A 20,742-nucleotide genomic window follows, 5' to 3' on the forward strand; every position below is an offset into this window, starting at 1 on the left:
GCCTGTCGAACTTTCTGCTTTGGTGCTATGGAAATGGCTCAGGTGGGACGGGTGACACTCTGAGAACAGCAGGTCTCAAAGGGGTCCGGGCCCCTGGGGCGGGGGATATCTGTAACTATTACCCACATAAAGAGACATGCTTTGGAGTCCTTGATAATTTTCTTAAGAATGTAAAAGGGCATCGACACCAAAAAGTTTGGGAACCGCTTACGTAGGACAAGGGCCCAGTCTGGCCCACTGTCTGTGTTTATAAATAAAGTGGTTTTTTTTTAAATGTTTTATTTATTTTTGAGAGAGAGAGAGAGCGCGCGCACGCGAGCTCAAGTGGGGGAGGGGCAAGGAGACACGGGACCCGGAAGCAGACGCCAGGCTCTGAGCCGTCAGCACAGATCCCCACGCGGGGGGCTCGAACCCAGGAGCTGGGAGATGTTGGCCTGAGCTGAAGTCGGATGCTTAACTGACTGAGCCATCCAGGCGCTCCTGTAAGTAAAGTTGTATCAGAACACAGCCACATTCACTTGTTCGCACGTTATCTCTGGCTGCTTTCCTGGTACGATGGCAGGTGGAGGAGTCGCGACAGAGACTATCTGGGTCCCAAAGCTGAAAATATCACTCTGATCCTTTAGGAAAAAGTTCGCTGGCGGCTGATGTAAAACAGCGCGTTTAACTTTCACAAACAGTCTTATTATCATTTCGATTTTACGGCTGGAGACACAGAGGCCCAGAGAGGTTAAGTCACTTTCCTCGGGTCACATAGCCAGTGTGTATGCTGGGTTGGGAGGGGCTCTAGGGAGGGTGGTGGCGCTAAGCTCCCCAGGGTCCAATGACTGACCCGAAAGTTGGGGTGTTAGTCTCCCCCTGCCTGGCCTCTGATTTTCCTTCTTCTGGCGCCCTGATGTTCCCTGAGGACCGTCCCCCCCTCTCCCTGTCTGCAGACTTTGTGGGATTCCCTCAAGCCCTTTCTAGGGAGAACGAGGAGCTGACTTTCCGCTCAACTTGAACAAGGGGGTGTAACGGGTCTTTTGCTCACCTGAATCGACACAGCCCTCTGACCGCCAACTCTGACTATAGTTTTGTGGCTATTGCCCGTATTTGCAGGAGCATTCACAGAACGGGCAAGGAGGTGAAGTCTTGACGATGGGGGGGGGGGGGAACGTGGGAGTTTTCTGTCACCTTCATCTGTGGGGCCAGCTTCTGTAAGGCTGGAGTGGGAGTGTACAGGCAGGGGCACGGATGGGTCTGAGGGTGGAGGGAGGGCAGGCTGTCAGCCCCTGTGTAAGAACCCCACCTCCACCTGTACCTCTCATGTGCCTGCCGCCAGCATCTTGAGCTGGCCATGACCATCCCCCATTACCCAATGGGGGGGGGCTGCTCTGACCTTTGACCTTTAGGACGCCCCACCAGCTGCTCAGATGTTTCCAATAGGAAGTTTTGCTAACGTTTGGGGCCTCACAGGCACTCCCCGGGCTCCCACTGGCCCCATCACACACGATGGTCATCCGAGATGATTTATCTTCCAGGATGGCTGTTTGTAGGTAGAACCTGGTTGACAGTAGACGGTGGGAGACCCGGGTGGCTGAGGGTGGAGGCGTGGGGTGGCAGCGGGGTGCACTGCTCTGCCTTCCAGCCAGGACAGCTGGCAGGGACCTGGGTAACGTCTTCGGCCTTGGCCTTCTTGGGCTTGTTCAGGTAGCCAGGATTTCTAGGGCTCTGGCCACTAAGCTCTGTGAGGATCAGGGTCTGTCTGCCTCCTTCTTTCCTGCCTTCAAACACTTTCAAAGGGCTTCCCTTCCACCATTCCCCCCCCCCCCCCCAAGAGACCTGGGGAGCACTTTGCAGAGGGACAAAGACCAGTCGATCCAAAAGCCCTTTGATTCAACTTTTTTTTATTTTTTTTTTTTCTTTTTGAATGTCATGCAGTAATTCAGTCCCAAGCCCACAGTTTTCAAACAAGGTAGGAAAAAGGAAAAAAGAAGCGAAGGAAATCGGTGGTGGTGGTGGTGGTGTTTTTTTTTTTTTTTTCCTTTTTCTTTTGTTATTTCAAGCAGGACCAAATGTCAGGAAAAAAATGCTTCTTTTCTCAATCATTAATTTTTTTGTCCTTTTTAAAATTGTGTATCTTTTTAAATTGATTTTTCTGCAGGCAGTAATAGTAGGGTTTGGTATAACCAGCAAGCACTCCTGTGTGTGTCTGAGAACGTGTGTGGGGTATGAGCGTCTGGTGGAGGGTCTCGTGTGGGACGCTGGGTTTCGGCTTCGCTTCCGGCTTTTCCGCCACAACACGGGCCACCAGCTCGCGTTCACCAGGGAAAGGAAAGATTCAATTGAGATGATAAAACTCATCAATAGAAGCGATTTTTTTTTTCTCCCCGTTTTTCTTTTAAAAATGTGTTGTTTTTTTTTTTTTAAATTTCCATTTTCCCCAAGGTTCTCCAAAAATGGCTGAGTTAATTCGAATCCCTTGGCTGTATGGTTTGTCTGCCTCCCCTCCCCTTCCAGGGTCCCCCTCGTGGGGGGCGGGGGGAGGCGGGGTTGGGTCGGCTGGGTGGGGGTGGGGGGGCTCATCGCCGCCCCCCCCCCGCCCCCCAGCGGCTTTTCTGGCCGAGGGTCTTCGCGGGCCACCCTGGCGTGTCCGGGTCCTGGGGTCTCCCTCCAGAGTCCGGGGCCGTCCCGGGCCCCCCCCCCACCCCCCCGTGTGCGCTGGGCAGGCGGCAGCGAGGTGGGCCCGCGGCCCGTGCGCGGCTCCTCCCCGCGGGGCGTGTGCGTGGGGTGCGTGGGGGGGCCGGGCGGGCGCGGGGGCCACCTCGCCCGGGCTTAGCACCAGTCGTCGTCGTCGGTCTCGCTGTAGGCTTCGTGCAGGCCTCTCCGGGGGCCCGGCCCGCGCGGCCTGGCCGGTCCGTGCGCCAGGTAGTAGCCGTTGGGGAGTCGCCGGCCGTGCCGGGAAGGCGAGGCGCACGCCGGGCCCGGGGCCCGGGGAGTCCTGGGCGAGCACGCGCGTCGCGCGGGGGGTGGCGCGTCGTAAGCCGCGGCCCGGGGCTCCTCCCCTCCTCCGCCGCCCGGGCCGTCGGCCTCGTCGTAGTCGGAGCCCCGGTAGTAGCCGTGGTGCCGGGGCCCGGGGGGCCCCTCGGACGCCGGCCACCGCGCCCCGCCGTGGCGACACGCCCTGGGGGACTCGCTCCGGGCCGGGCCCGGGCCCCGCCGCTCCATCGCGGGCGAGCGGCTGCTGCCGTGGCCCCCCGCGGGCGGCCGCTCCCCGGCCAGAGGCTCGGCCGCGGGGCCCGGGTACCTCCGCGGGCCGCTGGGGGCCGCCCGGCCCGGCCGCGCCGCCGGCTGCTGTTGCTGCTGCTGCTGCGGGGGACCCGAGCCGCCGGCCTTACGGATCACGGGGGAATAGGACACGTGTGGCCGGGGGGTGGAGGGGGTCTGGGGGAGCTGGCGGCGTCCCCGCCGCGGAGTGCTGGTACCAGATGTTGAGGGGGCTGGGCTTCCACTTACGGAACTACTGCCCTACACGAAAATTGAAACAAAGGAAATCAAAAAAAAAGATACAACAAAATCAACCAGAAGGAGACGGAGGAGACACAGAGGACGGGAGGGAGAGAGGGAGGGGGCAAAGGAAAACCAAAGGGGGCGGGGGCGGGGGCGGGGAGGGGGGACCGGGAGGAGGAGGTGGAGGAGAGGTGGGGGGGAGGGGACACAGGACATTTGAATGGAAAAAAAGGAGAAAAGCAACAGCCACAGGTAGGAGGAGGAGGACGAGGAGGGGAGGAGGGGGAGGAGGAGGGAGAGGAGGAGTGAGAGACAAGGAGGGAGGGGGAAGTCGAAAACCAACACAACAAAGTGAAAAGAGAAATGAGAAATGGAGTTTTGTAAGTTTCGGGGTTAAATAGCAGAAGTTTCAAAAATTACTCACAGGCGTCCAGAGGACAGAAATCATAATCGAAACAAAAACGGAAGCCGGGTTAAAGGAAAGCAAAAGGCAGCAGGCAGCCAGCGGGGGGCATGAGTCGTAAGGACCACGCTGGCCAGAAACTCAAACGGTGATCCACAACCAAAGAGGAAGCAGCTGCGGGGCAGGGGAGGGGGCGGCAGGCGGGCAGGGGGGCTGGGGGGGAGGCAGAGTGGGGAGCCAGAGTGGCTGGGGGCAGCGTCTCCCCTGCCCGGCTCCCCCCTGGCTTGGGGACCCCAGTGGTGGGCAGGGTCAGAGGTCACGTTTGGGGAGTGGAGACCCTGCCTAGAGTGGCTCTCTGGTGTGCCCCCCCCCTCCCCGCCCCCTCCCCCATCCCGCACCCCCGAGCTGTTTCCCCGTGGGCTCGGATCAGGGGTGCCCGGTGCCACACCCACCTGCCGGTGTGCCATGTGTTCACGGCCCTCGCTGGGCGAGCGGGACCAGCGCTGGTCCCGGGCCCGGGCCCGGCCATGGTCAGGCCGCTCCTGGGGGTAGCGTTCCTTGTCCGAGGGTGGGGGGTGGTGGTGGTGGTGGTGGTGATGGTGTTGCCGATGCTTCCGGTCCTTGGGCCGGCCCCGCTCCTGGTCCCGCTCCTTAGACGGCAGGTCCCCGGACTGGGTGGTCATGCTCAGGTCGGTCCCCAAGCCTGGGCAGAGCAGGGGGTCAGACAAACGGACGGCCATGCAGGAGGCGTGGGTGGCGCACAGGAGGCCTCCCCGAGGGCCTGTGGGCTCTAGACAGGGGCACCTTCTCCCGGACCAAGGAGAGCCTGCTGGGCGTCAGGGGTCTGGTCCCCAGGCTCTGGGCGGCATCGGGCCCAGCTCGGCCGCTTGGTCCTGTCCCCTGAGGGTCCTGCTCCTGGTCCAGACCTCCTCTTTTCGGCCTCGGTGTTTCCCCTGCTCTCCCTTGTCGTCCCCTCCCCTCCTTCGTCCCCTGGGCCCTGAGTGGCAGCCCACCTGTGTCCACGTCCGTGTAGCGGCCCAGGGAGCGCTCAGAGGCTCGGTGGCCGCGGTCTCGGCGCCGCTGGTGGTGGTGCTGGGTGTCTTCAGGCGGCACCCTCTCCAGGGAGTAATCGTCCAGGCGCCGGGCCTTGGGGCCCAGCACGGAGGCTGAGCGCTTCATGGGGCTGGTGTCTGAGATGGTCTGGGGGGGTGGACAGGCCAGCGGGCCGGGGTCAGCGGCCCGCACCGGGCGGTCCCGGTCTGTCCCGGCCCCTCAGCCCTCAGTGACGGGGTGTGAGTGTCGGGGGCAGAGTCCCAGAGGGCCGTGGGGCTCGGCTTCTGATCCACCAGGGTCTCGGGACCCTTCTGCCTCCTCCCAGGCCCATCCTGGGTTCCGGCCAGGAGGCCCCATCCGATCCACCCCCGTTTCTCGGAACCACTCCTGGGAGGTACCCCCCAGCCCTGGCCATCCAGCCAGGGGCAGGCAGGCTCGCCGAAGGGGAGAGCGTCCCCCAGCCCGGGTACCACCCGGAAGCCCCAGGTCCTGGGCAGCACAGCCCGGCGCTCACTCCTGCCTGCTCTCTGGAGGCTGGCAGGCCTCCTGCGTGCTCAGGACCGGGTGCCCAGCCTTCTGGCTCACTGTCCTCTCCTGGGCTAGCCGGCACCGGGCTTTCCTGCCCACCCGAGTCCGGCTCCCGAAGGGAGCCCTTGAGGGGCTTCCCCTGGCATTTGAGGCCCCGAGGGGAGCCGCCCTTCCCCTTGGCCTGCAACCTGGGAGCCTGCCCGCGCTGCACCCCAGGGGTCAAACCCTAGAGAGGGGCCTGTGGTTCTCTGCTGCTGGGAGAGGAGAGGAGGAAGATGGCACCTGAGGCCATCCCGGCCGAGTGGCCGGTGGCTCCGCCCCAGGTGGCAGTTTTAAGAGACTTAGGGCTCCTGCACCAGAGGGTCAGGGGTGGCGTCAGGGGTACGAGCCTCTGAAAAAGAGCGGGCCAGGTGGGGCTGCAGGTGAGGCTTCTTGGAAAGACGGCATCTCCCAGCGTGGGGGCTCGGAGGAGACGGGGGTTGGGGGGAAGGGTGGGGGGCAGGCCCGCCCGGCAGGCACACGGAAGACACAACACACAGGGATGGGGCTTCACGGGGTGGGGGGTTGCAGTCTGCAAAGAAAGGGGGGGGGGTCCGAGGACAGGGGAGATGACGGGACTCCCACGAGGGGGGGTGGGCGGGAAGAGGGGGCCGGAGCCCAGCCGGGAGGCGGTACATACACTGAGGTTATTCCCACGTGGCCGGCCCCTTCTCCTCTGTCACAGCCCCACGGGATGGTGCACACAGAAAAACAGAAAGAAGAAAATAAATATAAAAGCCAAGAGGGAGAGTGAGAGGTGGTACACGGAGATGCCAGGATCGGGAAATCGGGAAAGAGGAACCCGGGTGGTGGGGGGGGCGGGGGGAGGGGGACGGGGCAAGAGGGTCAGGGAAAGAGGTGTTAAAGTCCCTGGTGTGTGGGTGACCCCCGGCCCGGCTGGCCAGCCTCCCACGGGCACAGAGGAGACAGGCGACACCACAGACAGACAGATGGCAGAGGCACGAGACGGACAGATGGGATGGCGTGACCACAGGCCCCGGGCCCTGGGCTCCGCCTCATGCAGGGTGCCCCAGCCCTGGTTGCCACTGACACTCAAAAGCTTGGGGAGGGGGTGGCCGTCAGCCGTCCTGTCCCAACCCTCTCTTGGGGTCCAGCGACTCAGTCCTGGGGGTGTGGGCGGCGCGGGAGGTGGGGAGAAGGCCTGGCGGGATGACGCTGGGCGGCCACATGCAGCTGGGCGCCCCCCCACCCGAGTTCTCAGCAGCCAGAGGCCAGGTCCTGGAGCCACCCTGGCCCAGCCAGGCACAGCACAGCCTTGTACCCCGTGCACACGCCATGGCACAGCACACGGGAAGCCTGCCACAGCCAGACTATGCCACCCTGCCTTGCAGGCTGGGCAGGCAGCCAGCCATGCTTCTGGCTCCGGTGCCCCTGTCCCTGCGAGCCTGGGGCAGTGGGTGCACCTCCCTCCCCCCCCCCCACCCCCGCCCCTCGCCAGCACTGACCAAGTGGGTGCTACAGCTGGGTGAAGCGGCCACACACAGACACGCATCAGGCATACGTCCCTGTCCCTCCCCACTGGCCCCCACAAAGACCAGACAGGAAGTACAAACCCCAGCTGTCCCCAGGCCACCCACCCCCCGCCAGACTCTGCTACCAGGTCCTAGGACCTGCCAAGTTCCCAAGAGCAGACCCACGTGCACACGCGTGTGCGTCCGTAGGTGCCAGTAAGAGCACAAACGGACACGTAGCGTGGGTCTGTGCGTGCGCGTGCCCGGGGGCGCGTTCTCGATCGCCGGTCTCACCTGGCCCTGACGCGTCACCTCCCCCACCCCTCCCGCTCCCCCATGTGTCCTCCATCAGGGAGGAGCTGAGGGCCTCCGGGGGTGGCCACGGAGGGTGGCAAGGCCCTCACCCTGCGGCTGAGGGTGTGGGTGGCCCCCTTGAGCCGGGGTCCCGGAGGAAAGAGACCCCTTGGGCCGTGCGGGGAGGGAGGGGGCCACGGCATCCCCACTGCTGGCCGGCAGGGACCCTGGGGGCCCTGAGTCCAGCCCTGGGGGGGGGGGGGTGAAAGCGCTCACCTGGTTCTCCGCGGGGAGGCGGGGCATGGAGGCCGCCCGGGCCTGGCCTTCCATGGGGACATAGTGCTCGCTGTCTGAGTAGCCGTCTCTGCCCATCTCTCGCATCTCCACAGACTGTGGGGCACAGGGCGAGGCCGGTGAGTCCGGGACCTGACGCTCGGACCCCAGACCCTTCCCTCCTGTACTGCTCGCGCCCGGGAGCTGTGGGGCGGTGGGGGGTGGGGTGGGGGGGGGACAGAGGCACCTGGGAGTTGGGCTGGCTGTTGGGCATGTCGGTGGGAGGCCCCCGCTCTGGGCTCCACGTTCCGGTCTTCTGGAACATCTCCTGGGCCCGCTGGGTCACCCAGGACGGGCTCTCCTTCATGCCGCTTTCGTGAGCCAACCTGTGCGGGGGACAGAGGCCGGGGTGGTAGTGGGCACTCCAGGGGCGGCTGCCCCCGGGGGATGGCGCCCCCTGCCCTCCCATCCCCACCTTCTGGCCAGAGCCACACTCACAGGCCTCCTCCTGGGTCCAGCTGGGAGGACGGGAGGGCGTTCTGGCCAGGGCCCCCCTCCTGGGTTGGGGACGGGGGCTCCATGCGCTGGAACATGAGTGGTGTCCGATTCTGGGGGGACAGAGAGCAACGTGTGTGCACAGGGCGGAGGCTGGGGACGGTGTTCAAGGCTCAGGCTCTGGCCACGGCTGCAGCTGAGAGACAGCAGGGGCGCTGTGCCGAGAGTGCGCCACATTCCCCCCGCCCCCCCCCAAATGCCCAAAGCAATTCCCTCCTTGCAAATCCATGCGGAACGGGACCACTTCTCAACCCGGTCTGGCCCCATCATCTCCCACCTGGACCTGGAGATGCGCCTCCTCCCGGGTCTCCCGGCCCCAGCCCTTACCAGCTACGGCCACCAGAGGGCGGCCACCTGAGTGAGGTCGCTTCCCACGCCTGACGAGGAGCGGGGTGGCTCCCGTCTGACCCAGAGCAAAAGTCAGATTGCCCCCAGGGTGCCCAGGGCCCCCAAGGCGGAGCAGATGAATTCGTCCGGGCCACCTCCTTGGCACGGCCCTGCTTTCCAGCGACCTGCTCTGGGTCCTGGCTACCCCTCGCTGTTCTGGCCTATCACCGCGGTGCCCGCAGGGCGACGGGCACCGGAGCGGAGGGTGCCAGGGCCCAGGGCCGTACCTGCTCCTCACGCAGGGCCTGCAGCTTCTTGGCCTTGCTCTGCCGGTAGTATTCCATAATCATCATGGCCGCGTAGATCTTCCCCACGGTCAGGTCTGTGGCTGGGGGGGGGGGGGGGCACAGGACGAGCTCGCCGTGGGTGGGGGCCCTGGAGGTACCAGCCTAGTCCCTGCACCTGCCTCCTCCTCTCTCCCGCCCCTTCCGTCCTGGCGGGTCAGAGCCCGGGGCCGGGCGAGGCACGGCTCTTACACTTGTGAGGGGTGACCAGCAGGTCCAGCGTCTTCTGGGACAGGTTGGGCCAGATGGCCATCATCTCCTTCCTCAGCTCAGCGTCCATTTGCTGCTTGTCGGCCCCGCCTGCAACGTGGGCACAGAGGGGCCCTGACTGCCCGCCCGCTCGGGCTCTAGAGCCCTGGTTCTCACGGGCCACCAGTTCCCTGTGGGCCTGTCCCGGAGGAGGAATGGCTACGTGGGCCTCGGTCCTGGGCAGGGCCAGGGCCGCGGAGTGGCTCTGTGGGGGACAGCAGACATCAAGAGGGTCCAGCCGTGCAGTCTACCGCCCCGGGCCTCGGTATTCCCATCCGCGAAACGGGACGGTGGCAATAGGACCCACCTCACCGGATCGAAGGCCAAAGTAGGTAATATGCGTGTGGGCTCAGGGCAGTCTCTGCCAGAGGATTGGTAGCACGGTGGCCTGTGCATCTGAGACGCGGCCCGGAGTAAGGCCCAGGGAGGCTGGGGCGTCCCAGAGCAACCCTGCTAGAGGAGACTTCTCCTTCAACCAAGCCTCCCCTCCCCCGGATGTGACGTGCTGCCGTTGCTGGCCTTTGGCCCCTCACCCCAGCCACGGTGGCCACCGTCTCTTTGCCAGTGATTCCTGGCCCCTCCTGCCTGAGTGCATGGGAACACGACTCTCCCTGGCCCCCGGGACTGGCCGGGGCCCGCGTGAGGAGTTCTTTCTAATGAGCTGTGAGCACCGTGAACCGTCACTTTCGGGCCGGGGCATTTGATGGCCAGCGAGGGCCACTCTTGAGTTCGTTCTCCCTCTGGTGATATTACGGATCGTGGCTGCTCCCTCAGGCCTGGTGCCTAAGTGACTGACGGACAGAGCCCCCTGCCGACCCAGGGAGGACACACAGCAGGAACGGGAAGCAGATCTTTGTCGGCTGGAGACCTTGGGGCTGTTTGTTCCAGAAGCAGCACGTTCTCCTCCATCTTGCCTGAGACACCAACCTGGCCCCACCGCCGTTTCGGAGCCCCCAGCCCCGGGCACAAGGGCACTGTTCCTAACTTTTAGGGGCAGGCACGGAGCCACAATAGTCACAGAGCGAGAGCAAGGGCCGGAAGGCCCCCTGAAGGCCAGATACGGACCCTGCAGTTGCTGGATTGTGGGGGGAGGCCCAGCAGGTGTGGGGAAGGGCAGGGGCCAGCTACTCCCCCTCCCCCACCACAGAGAAGCATTTCAGCGTCTCAGCAGCCATCCCCTGGCGTGCATGCCCGGTGAAGAGCTGCTCCGCCTGGGGAGCCCCCAAAGCCTGCTTTGCCTCTCCTGGCCCGGTGTCTGCCTCTCTGCCCTTCCTTCCCCCCCCCCCCCCCCCCCCCATTTCCCCGGCCCACCCTTGGGCCGCCCTGGCCCAGCTTCTCCGCAGATGCGGGCCAAGCACAGCCATCTGCCAGGCACTCTGTGGAGTTTTCGCTCATCTCCCATGTGACTCTGGACACGTGTCTTTATTTCGGGAAAAGTCTAGCAGAAGGGGCTTTTTGTCGATGTGCAGGTAAAGCTCAGTGCCTGTGCCGGAGTGAGAATGTTGAGGCAATGCGGCACTTCGCCGCCTGGGTTAGCACAGCCGCCTCTGCTCAGGTCTCCATGTCCGCCCCCCTCCACCACCAGGGGGCGCCTGTGACCATCCCTGTCGGTCACGGGCCTCCTCTGCTTGGAGCTCTTGTGATTGCCCACGCCCTCACCATGAGTCCAGAAGGCCCTGCGCGATGTTCCTTCTTTTCCTCTACTTCTGCCCTTGCTCACTCTGCCCCAGACACACCGATCTCACTGTTCGTCAAACACACCAGGCACGGTCCTGCCTCAGGGCCTTTGCACAGCCTGTATTTCCTTTGCCAGGATCGTTCTTTCTGCAGATATCCGCATGGCTCCCTCCCTTACCTCTTTCAGGTCCCTGCCCGACCTCTTTATCAAACAAGTCTTCTAGCTGGCCTCCCCAGCTAAAAACAGCCCTCCCCCATCCTCTTTGACTCCCTCCTGCTTTCTCTTCTTCCCACACATCACCTCATGATGTCATTCCCTATCTCACCCGCTAGAGGGCGAACTCCCCTGGTCTGGTCTTCCTTTACACCACTGGCGACGCAGGGGGCTGTGGTCACCAGGGGCCAAGCCGCGCGGGGGGTGGGACTGATGGGTGGTGGGTCAGGACTCAGGTTGGGAGGTCAGGACTATTGCGGGAGACGCTTGAGACCCTTGGGAAAACCCCCGGTGTTGTTAAGCTCTCAAGACCCTAGACACTAACCTATAACTGTTTCTCTTTCCTTACGGGAAGTGGTTGGAATTAACGGCTGTCTGCTGTCCACTGTGGCTAAGGGAGGTGCCCAGGGTCTCTGTGGCTCCTTCTCAGAGACACAGGAAGGGAGAAAAGAGAACACAACATTTCTTATTAAAAGCCACTTTCTCTTTAGGGCTTATGTTTCCCGTTTCTCATGAAGAAAAGGAAGACACCTGTCATTACGGACTGAAATGTGTCCCCTCCCCCAAATCATGTTGGAGCCCCAACCCCCCCAGTGTAACTGCATTTGCAGATAGGGCCTTTCAGGGGGTAATTAAAGTTACATGAAGTCATAGGGTCGTCCCTAGTCCAGTAGCACTGATGTCCGTCCCTATAAGGAGAGAGAGAGAGAGAGAAGGGTGCCTTGGTGGCCAGTTAAGCATCCGGCTTCGGCTCAGGTCATGATTTCGTGGTTCGGGAGTTCGAGCCCTGAGTTGGGCTCTGCATTGACAGCTGGGAGCCCGGAACCTGCTTCGGATTCTGTGTCTCCCTGTCTCTCTCTCTCTGCCCCTCCCCTGCTCGTGCTGTCTCTCAAAAATAAATTTAAAAAAAGGAAGAGAGAGAGAGAGAGAGGAGAAAGGCCTCACCAGGGATCAACCCTGCTGGCACCTCGGTCTTGAACTTCCAGTCTGCAGACCCGCGCGAGAAGACACGTCTATGGCTTAAGCCGCCCGCTTAAGGCGGCTTGGAGGGTTGGAGGTTCACTGGTCTTTCACTGCTGTGTCCCACGTATCGGCGACGGGGCTGGGCACACAGCAGGCACTCAATGAACGCTCTCATTCAACGAGCCACGGCCAACGGCCATCAGTTTCAGGCAGGTAACAAGAGGCCAGGAGGCCACCCTCTCTGGTGCGGGCAAGGCAAAGCCTTTTAGCTCCCACGAGGCCCACCCCAGAACCTTCCAGGTTATGGCGGACCCCACCTTCACAGAGAGTCTGGTCTTCGGGGGGATTAAAGGGTGGGACAGTGGCCTCTCGGCTGGCCAGCTACGCGCAGTCTTGAACAGGAGTCTGGGCTGGCCCTGGGTGGGGTTAGCCGGGACTGTGGCCCTTTCTAAGACAATGGCAGAAAGCGTTCCTGTTTTTAGGAAGCTGAGGTCACCCTGCGTGTCGGCTACTAGTTGGCTCTGGGCTTATCTTTTCCCCATGAGACCCCTCCCCTCGCCCTGCCCCCAACCCTCCCAGTGACCGGGCTGGCAGCACACAGGTGACTCCGTGTTTATAAAGCTCTCGCTGGGGGCGCCTGGGTGGCTCAGTCAGTTCAGCGTCTGACTCTTAATTTCAGGTCACGATCTCACGGTTCGCGAGTTCGAGCCCCACGTCCACGCTCACGGTGCAGAGCTTGGTTGGGATTCTCTGTCTCCCTCTGTCTCTCTCTCTCTCTCTCTCTCTCTGCCCCTCCCTTTCTCCTGCTCGAGCTCTCTTTCAAAGTAAATAAACATTAAAAAAAAAAAAGTAAAGCTCTCGCTTTCCGCTCAGCGGAAGTCAGAGTGTTAGTGTTCGGCTGGGGGTTTTGATCTGCTAACCGGGTTTATGTTTGTTCAGGCAGGTGGTTGGCTCTGCCCTCGTCGTCTGGCTGCGGGCAGCAGGAGGGCAGGGGGGCAACGAAGGGACACAGACTGAGTCCCTTGGAAGGAGGATTCAGAAACACTCCTGGGTGGAGAGAGCGGGGTGGTAGGGGAGGGGCAGACAGACAGAGGAGGGAGGGGCACAGACATAAAGGGGACACAGGGGTGAGCAGAGGGACTTGTGTCCTCTCTCCCAAGCATCTAGCTAAGAATGGCCTCCCAATTTGGGGAGATCAGGAGAATGACAGAGGTTAATCTGTTCCCACATGCTGTCCCCTGCCTGCTGGACAGGCGCTCAGTATGTTTAGAAGTAAACTGAGCTGTTGGGAAAAAAGAAAAAAAAAGGTGTTATCCTTTGAGCCTGCCTGAGACTCTCAGCTAAAATGGCTGTGATTGTCATCACTGTTGTAACTGTTGTCCCCACGCACTCAGCCGACCTTCCTTAACCCCAGAGACGGGCTCAGCTGTTCCCCGTGGAACTCCGGGCGGGGGGGGGGTGGGGGCGCCTGGTGCCTTTGTCAACATCAGGACCGAGGAGAGGCCCTTGGCTCAGAGATGTTGAGGGCGTGACCCTCTGGGAACTGAGTAGCATCTGGAGTACGAGTGACAGCAGTGACAGCCAAACTCAGGCACATTCCCAGGAGCCCCTGAAATCCTCACGTGGGGAACCTGGCAGGTGTCCCAACGACTGGCCTTACTGGGGTCCCACAGAAGGTGTCCCCGTGGTAAAGGATAACTCGGCACATTCCGGAAGAAAGGACTGGTCCCCGGCTGCCTCCTGGGAGGTCACTTTCTAAAGTGTCCTGTGTGATAAAAACCTCTTTGTTTATCTGAGGGCCTTGGGCCGCTCAAGATAGTTTATTCTAACAGTGTGATTTATGGCGGGAGGGAGGGGGGTCTGGGCCATGTGACATCGTTAGTGTGACCTCTGGAGTGGCTGGGGTCTGAGTAGCTAAGGTCGGTCAGGCCTACGCGACCAACCCCCAAGGGACACTCTGGTCACCAAAGCTCGGGCGGGCTTCCCTCGTCGGTAGAATCGCACCGTCACACGCGGTCGTGGGGACACCAGAAGCTGACTTCCGGGTGCTGCCCGCGTAACTCCACCAGCAGGGGACCCTGACCCATGTGCCTCTGCTTTGCACATTTCATTTTTTTATTTTTAAATTCTACTTATTTATTTTTTGAGAGAGAGATCACAGAGAGAGAGAGAGAGAGGGAACCATGCTCAGGAGGGAGCCGAACGTGGGGCTCGATCCCACAACCGTGAGATCATGCCCTGAGCCGAAATCAAGAGTCAGCCATCCAACCAACTGAGCCTCCCAGGCGCCCCTCCTCTGCGGATTTTAACCTGTGTCCTTCTGCTGTAATAAACTGCGACCGTGAGTCAAACAGTGCCTCCCAGTTCTCAGTCTTTCTAGTCAATTACTGAACCCGAGTCTTGGGTTCCCTTGGGACCCCTGAACAGGTTCCCCAGAGAGAAACAGCAGCCGGGCCACCAAAGCATCACATACCGAGAGTGGGTGCGCTGTTAGACCCGTTTTACAGGCGAGGGAACCACGGCAGGCCAAATTCTAAAGCCGCCCCTGCCTCCTGTCCTAAGATTCTGGCTGTCCAATCAAACGCTAGTCTAGGGGGCTGCTGTGAAAGGGCTCTGCAAAAGTAATTCAAGTCCTGAGTCGGCTGACTGTCAGACACAGAGCTGATCTGGGTGGGCCTGACCTAATCAGGCGAGACGCCGAAAAGCCGAGTGTTCTCTCTGGCTGGCGACAGAAGAAGTCAGAGATCAGGTGCGTCCCCGGGCGCTCAGCGTAACCTCTGGCTAAATCCCAGCGAAGAAACAGGACCTCCGTCCCACAGCCACAAGGGACTGAATTCTGCCAAGACCTGAATGAGTTTGGAAATGCATTCCCCCCCCCCACCCCCACCCCAGAGCTTCCTGAGAAGAGCCCAGCCCGGCCAACAGCGAGATTTTGGCCCTGGGGGGACCCTCAAATGGGTCACACTAACCCATTTGAGCCCTCCCAGGCCTCTGACCTACAGAACTGAGAGCTAAATAAGCAGATGTTTTAAGCCGTTCCATTTACGCTGGCGAATACACGGCCGGAGGCTCGGGGAGGGTGGCCTCACCTGCCCAGGTTTACGGCGCGGACGGGCAGGTGGGTGAGATGAGGCCACAGAACACGACCCTCTCACCCGATTTATCACCCAGAAAACTGCCACCCACCCTTGTGCTCCCTCCCCTCCCTGGGCTGGGACCTGGACCAGCTTCCACCCCAACGATGGGGAAACAGTCCTGGGGGCACAGAGCCACGAACAGCCAGAAACCGGGCCCGGACTTCCGTCGTGCAACGGAGCTGCCCCGTAAGCATGAGCCGCTCACCTCCGACTTCCTGCAGGAGACGGGACTTCCAGGGGGATGGCCCCACCCCCCCTTCTGCTGTCCCCTGAGCCTCATCTTGGCCCTTTCCGATCTTTCTTGCTCTCTCCGGGGGCTCCTTCTGCTTTTGTACCTTCGCCAGCACGCTTCCTGGCCCTAACTTTGTCCGTCCTCAACCTGCTCTCCCTCCGGCCCCGGCTCTCCCTCCCCTGGGGACCCTGGATGGAACTCCCGGTGGCTTCAGCTGGTGGAGCCCTGACCTTTCTCTTTAGCCCCCCAGCTTCCGGCCCTCTGCTGGACGACACGGTCATCGACCTGCCCGCCCCCCCTTCCCACACTCCCTCTCCCTGGCGACCGGCGCACCTCTCTCTCTGCCCGGCTGTCCCATCACCTGCCAAGTCACATCCGGTCTCCTGTCAGGCCTCTAGACCCCGTTTCAAGGCAGGGGGGCTCTGACCCCCTCCGCCAGAGTTGCCCGTCATGAAATCCACTGCTCGCTCTCGGTCCTTGTCTTCCTTGGCTGTTGGGCAGGAACGGTCGTGCTGGAGACACCCTTCGGGGGCCCACGCTGGCCCGGCCTTCACTCGCCTCCCCAGTCGCCCCTCCCTGGTCACCTCTAACACTGCGGTGGCCCCGGGCTGTCCTTGGGGCCTCTCAGTTCACACTTATCTCCTCGCTGAGCTCGTCCAGTCCCCTGGCTTAAGATGTGTCGGCATCTGATGTCTCCTGACTTTGTTTCTCCAGCCCAGCCGGGAAGACGCGTTAACCTCGCCTTCAGAACCTTCCTGGGGAGGCGTTCCCCACCGGAAGCATCCGCGGGAGAGCCCCCTGCCCGCACCGCGTCTCCAGGCCGACACCGACCTCCTGCCCTTCCTTCGCCCCAAACCTGCCCCTCCCACCTTTTCCTTGTCTCAGGCAGCCGCGGCTCTGTCCTTCGGCTGCTCAGGCCCTCGCCCCTGGGGGTGGCCTTGACTCCTCTCTCTGCCTCACGCCTTGCATCGGCCATGGCGTGGGCCAGCTCCCAGGACACGGCCGGACTCTGAACACCCCACACCCCCCCCGAGTCTAGGCAGCCATCCTGCTTTCACTGGGATCATTTTTGGGTCAGTGGCCTCCACGCTGACCTCCTCCCGGTCCGTTCTGCCCCGCGGCCAGAGGGAGCCTGTTCAAGTATGAGTCAGGTCACGTGCCTCCTCTGCTTTGGAGGCTGCAGGCACCCCCCTCGCTCTGAGGGCAAGGCAGTTCAGCATGGCCACGGGTGGCCTCCTACCTCAGGGCCTTGGCACCTGCCGGGGCACTTTCTCCCCACGTGTCCACATGACTCCTTCAGAACCTCCTCAGGGAAGCCTCTCCCACTGGAAGCGTGAACTGCCACGTCCCCCCCCACCCCCCGCATATAGCACTGGCCGGCACGCAGGAAGCGTGCACGAGACGTTTGCCGGCTGAGTGGGTGAGTGAGGGGAGACCGGGACGGGCCAGGGGCTCCTCTGGTTTCAGGCGGGGAGTGGGATCCCCGGCGGTCCGCTGCTCTCCCCTTCCAGGCCCCAATTCCATCCGGTCCCACCTCCCTGCTCCCGTCCCTGCCCTTACCCTTGGCGATCTTGATGTCCAGGGCTGTGCGGATCAGGGCCATGAGGGTGGAATTGAAGTGGACGGTGTTGTCATCGGCCACGGGCAGATCCATGCGAAGGAGCCTCTACAGAAGACCAAAGGCGAGGGCAGTCATTCCCAGGTACCCCTCCCGGTCCCCCATGAGCCAGACCCACACTACCTGGGGAGCCCCAGGAAGAACTCTGAAGGCAGTGGCTGAGGCGACCCCACCCTCAGGCTACCTGTCTCCAGGGCTCCGTTTACGGATTCCCCTTTGTGGCCCGTGGGGAGGGCTCTGGGGCTCGGCTACACCAGGAGCCCCTGCCCTCCCCTCTCCCGCACGCCGGACGCGAGAGCTGGCACGTCCCCAGGTTGGCCCAGACCCACCCCCCCCTGCCCTGCCCCAGAGTTCTTCTGGACGACTCCGTTCCGTTCCGACCCCAAAGAAGAGAGCAAGCCGGATCTCAGCAGCACGTGCAGCAGCCAGGCACAGGGGTCCACGGCCACAGCCGCCGGGGGGGCCGCCGGCTCCCCACCTCCTCCACCCCCCCCCCCCCCGCCCCGGCTCGGCCCAGACCAGACCAGATGGGCACAGACCACATCATTCCTCTGAGAAGCGGCAGGCAGGCGGCCCCCCCGCGGACGGGGCGGCCCCTCGCGGACATGCAGCGAGGCACAGACACACAGAACGGCAGACAGGGGCGCGCATGCAGACGGAATCTCGAGACTCATTCATAGCTCCGTGGAAAGTGTATCTCAGGGGCATGTCCGGATCTTGGCTCTGTGTGATGGCAAGGGGAAGGGGTGAGGGGGCGTTCCCGCGGCCTGGGGAAGAAAAGACTCCCCATGTCCCAAGCAGGGGCTCTGTCCCCCGTGCTTGGTGATACAGGAGAGGATGCTGGACCGGTGGGCACCAGCCCAGGCTGAGGTGGCATGGAAATGGGGGTTGAGGGTGGATTAGGTGTTCACGGTGCGGGGAGGGAGGGGGGGGATTCAGACGCAGGTCAGCGGGAAACACAGAGCTGGAGACGGGGAGAGGGCTGGCAAACCCAGAACAGGACACGCGAGAGGGACTGGGGCGGGGAGGCGGGGAGGGAGGCGGTAGACACAGAAACACACACAACTGCAGGTTGTGCACTGCACAAAAGGCTCACCGACTTAGAAGTCACGCATTTGTGTATTTGAATGGCAACTTCTCAGGCGATGACCGAGAAGTTTCCTGTTCTTACCACATGGGTGGATTACAACCATTTTCCAACAGACCAAATGTTCTGTGGAAAGGGTGTCCTTTTCAGAGTTGCACAAAGGTGCCTTGTGGACTCCTGGTGGCCCTGCACAGAGCCCAGGAAGCGAAGGGGACTGTCTCTCTCTCTCTCTCTCTCATACACACATGCACACAGCTAAACACCAAGAGAAGGGACAAAAGGAAAGCCAGAGGAGGGAGAGGCGCGGGGGGGCGGGGGGCAGCCCCTTTCCAGCCTTGATCGGGAAGGAGGAGGAGGAGGGATGAGGCTGCAGTGAGACGGCTAGAGAGGCAGGAAGGGATGGCACTAACAGAAGGGGAGGGAGGACTCTTGCAGACACAAGGTGGGCCGGGGTAGATGGGAGAGCAGGATGACGGGGTCGTTTTCCGGGAGGCGGGAGGCAATTTCAAAGGTCATCCCTGAACTTCTCGTGGATGAGCTGGAGGGAACAGAGCATCTGTCCTTGGGTGCCAAGGGAGATTCCGGGACAGGGGTCCGGAGGGGCGGCCCGGCCCAGCCGCCTGGCGGCGGGACCCTTGCACCCTCAGCCAACATGCACCATCCCCCGATCGGCCATGGTGCCTGCCCGCCCCAGGCCCCCGCCAAGGCAGCGTGCATGGCCTGCATCAGGGTGCCACGGTCCAGGGGTCCAGCTGCGGCCTGCCTGCCCACTCTGGAACAATGGAGAGGCATGTTGGGGTGTCTAGGGGAGGATGGGTGGCATAGGGATGGGGGCTTGGGAAGCAATTTTGGGGGGGAGGGAGAGGTGGAGGGAGGAGAGGCTCTGGGTACTCCTCGGGAGGTCTTGAATCCCCCAAGGCCCTAGGTCAGAGATCAGCTTCAGGTGTACATGGTGGGGGGGGTTGCTGATGGACCTGGGGGCTCGAGATACAAAAGATGGGGGGGGCAGGGCCTCGCCTTGTTGGGGCCAAAGCCCCCTGCTGCTGCGAGGCACCTGCCCGGGCCTGGGCGTGGGGGGGGCCGCTCTGGGTGGGCAGAAAGGAGGCGAGGCGGTGTTCCCTCCGAAGCATGTTTGTGTCCAATTTGGTTCCCAGGGGACCAGGTGCGAGGGGACCGGGGGCTCCCCTCCCCCTCCCCCCCGGCGTGTCGGCCATAATGGAGTCTCAAAACACCAAACCACACTCATCAGAAAAGACGGACACAGTGTGCTGCTTAGAGTCAAAGGGACGGTCATGATCCATTTACTCGAGGAGGAAAGGGGGAGAAAAAAAGAAAAAGAAAAGGAAAAAAAGGAGAAGAAGAGTAACTCGGGAAGAAGAAACTCGGCTGGTCGTTCCTGGTCAGCACTGGAAAATCCCCAGTGCCCGACGCTAGTGGTCGGCAAGGGTAGACTACCTTGTAAGCCACTCTGGCCGGACACTTCTTCCCCAGACCCAGGGGCGGAGACATGTGTCTCAGCATCTGATACATGTCCGGGTAAGGCATGCGGCCCCTAGCAGCACCGAAAACAAAACGGGGTGGGAACGGAGAACCAAAGGGAGGGGTGGGGGGGGGGGGTGGAGAGGAAGAAACCGAAAAAAAAAAAAAAACCCAAAAAAACAAAACCAAAAACAAACAAACAAAAAAAAACAAACAAAAGCAGGAACCAAACCAAAAAAAAAAAAACAAAACCAAAAACCAAACAAACAAAAAAGCCACACGAGCCGAAAAAATAGAGAGAGAAAGATGCAAAGAACAATAAAATAGGTATTTCAAATCAAGGGAAAACAGGAGAAAAAAAAAAATGGAAGAGGAGGGAATTAAAAAAAAAAGATTATTTCACTGCTCACGAGCAGGGAGAGAGAAAGAGAAAAGAGAAAAGTCAGATTCAGTTTTGACTCTGAGCTATGGTTCTGGTGGGGTGTGGAGGAGAGGGGGCAGTTCTCGTTTTGGAGCGCCTGGAACAACGCTTTGGCTCAGTGTTATTTTAAAAATCGGGTGAAAGTTCTCTGGTTTGGCTGAGGCTGGTCTCTGAGGGGGCCTAGACGGGGAGGGGGGCGCTGGGGCGGCGGGAGGAGGGCTGGGGGCTTTGGGAGGCGAAGGGGGGAGGGGGGAGAGAGTGGAGGTTGATGGGGGGGGTCAATGCACACTTCCGACCCCCCCGGATGTGTCTGATTTGGGGTGCCGTTGAGACCCTGGGATGGGCAGCTTCAGCTAACAGCAAGCAGAAATGGCTGAAGGGAACGGAGAGATATGTTCCATGCTTCATCGAGTCTACGTGACTGCATTCTGTTGGCTAAGAATTTTCTAGTTTAATGCAAGAAAGAGAGATGGCTCTGTTTTTTAGATATATATATATATATGAAATATATATATTGAAGAACCCCAAGCCACACTCATTCCATGGATGCTAGCAGGTTTTAGTGGAAATCAAACCTTGCAAGCAACCCTATGAGGACATTTCTTGCCTAAGCCGAGAGGGGGAGATATCACGCGCAATAAACTGTACATATCCTTATAATGAATCCGACCGCTGAAAGGAGAAGACAGGGGTTAGTGGAGGTAGGGGTCAGGCTGTCCCCCGCGCACACGGCGAGGTCATGATGCCAGGGGTTGGGGACCCCTTGGCTTGAACACTCGCAGACCCGGGGCAGAGGGTTTCGGTTGGGGTGTGCGACATTTCTGGGCTGGTGGGGGGGGGGGCCCCTCCCCCCGGGGTTCTCTCTGCGTCTCCCTTCTCCACAAGCTA

The 20,742-nt window shown here is 61.4% G+C and overlaps 2 protein-coding genes across 2 annotated transcripts in view; both read right to left on the reverse strand.

Moving 5' to 3' along the window:
• Window positions 1–2,706: 2,706 nt before the first annotated feature.
• LOC122214033 (voltage-dependent P/Q-type calcium channel subunit alpha-1A-like) lies at window positions 2,707–17,766 on the reverse strand. The gene is made up of 10 exons (XM_042928609.1): window positions 17,407–17,766; window positions 16,810–16,915; window positions 8,970–9,077; window positions 8,721–8,821; window positions 8,050–8,159; window positions 7,799–7,937; window positions 7,555–7,668; window positions 4,906–5,092; window positions 4,345–4,595; window positions 2,707–3,507 (listed from the first exon to the last, which is right to left on the reverse strand). The coding sequence occupies exons 1-10, from the start codon at window positions 17,539–17,541 to the stop codon at window positions 2,815–2,817; spliced, it is 1,944 nt and encodes a 647-aa protein (XP_042784543.1). The 5' UTR covers window positions 17,542–17,766; the 3' UTR covers window positions 2,707–2,814.
• Window positions 17,506–20,742, reverse strand: part of CACNA1A (calcium voltage-gated channel subunit alpha1 A) — a 106,859-nt gene continuing 103,622 nt past the window's right edge. The window contains 1 exon segment of the mRNA XM_042927282.1: window positions 17,506–17,590. Within this exon segment, the coding sequence (XP_042783216.1) occupies window position 17,590 (1 nt within the window). The 3' untranslated portion in view covers window positions 17,506–17,589.

The sequence above is a fragment of the Panthera leo genome, chromosome A2, assembly GCF_018350215.1.
Source record: "Panthera leo isolate Ple1 chromosome A2, P.leo_Ple1_pat1.1, whole genome shotgun sequence".
Classification (NCBI taxonomy): Eukaryota; Metazoa; Chordata; class Mammalia; order Carnivora; family Felidae; genus Panthera; species Panthera leo.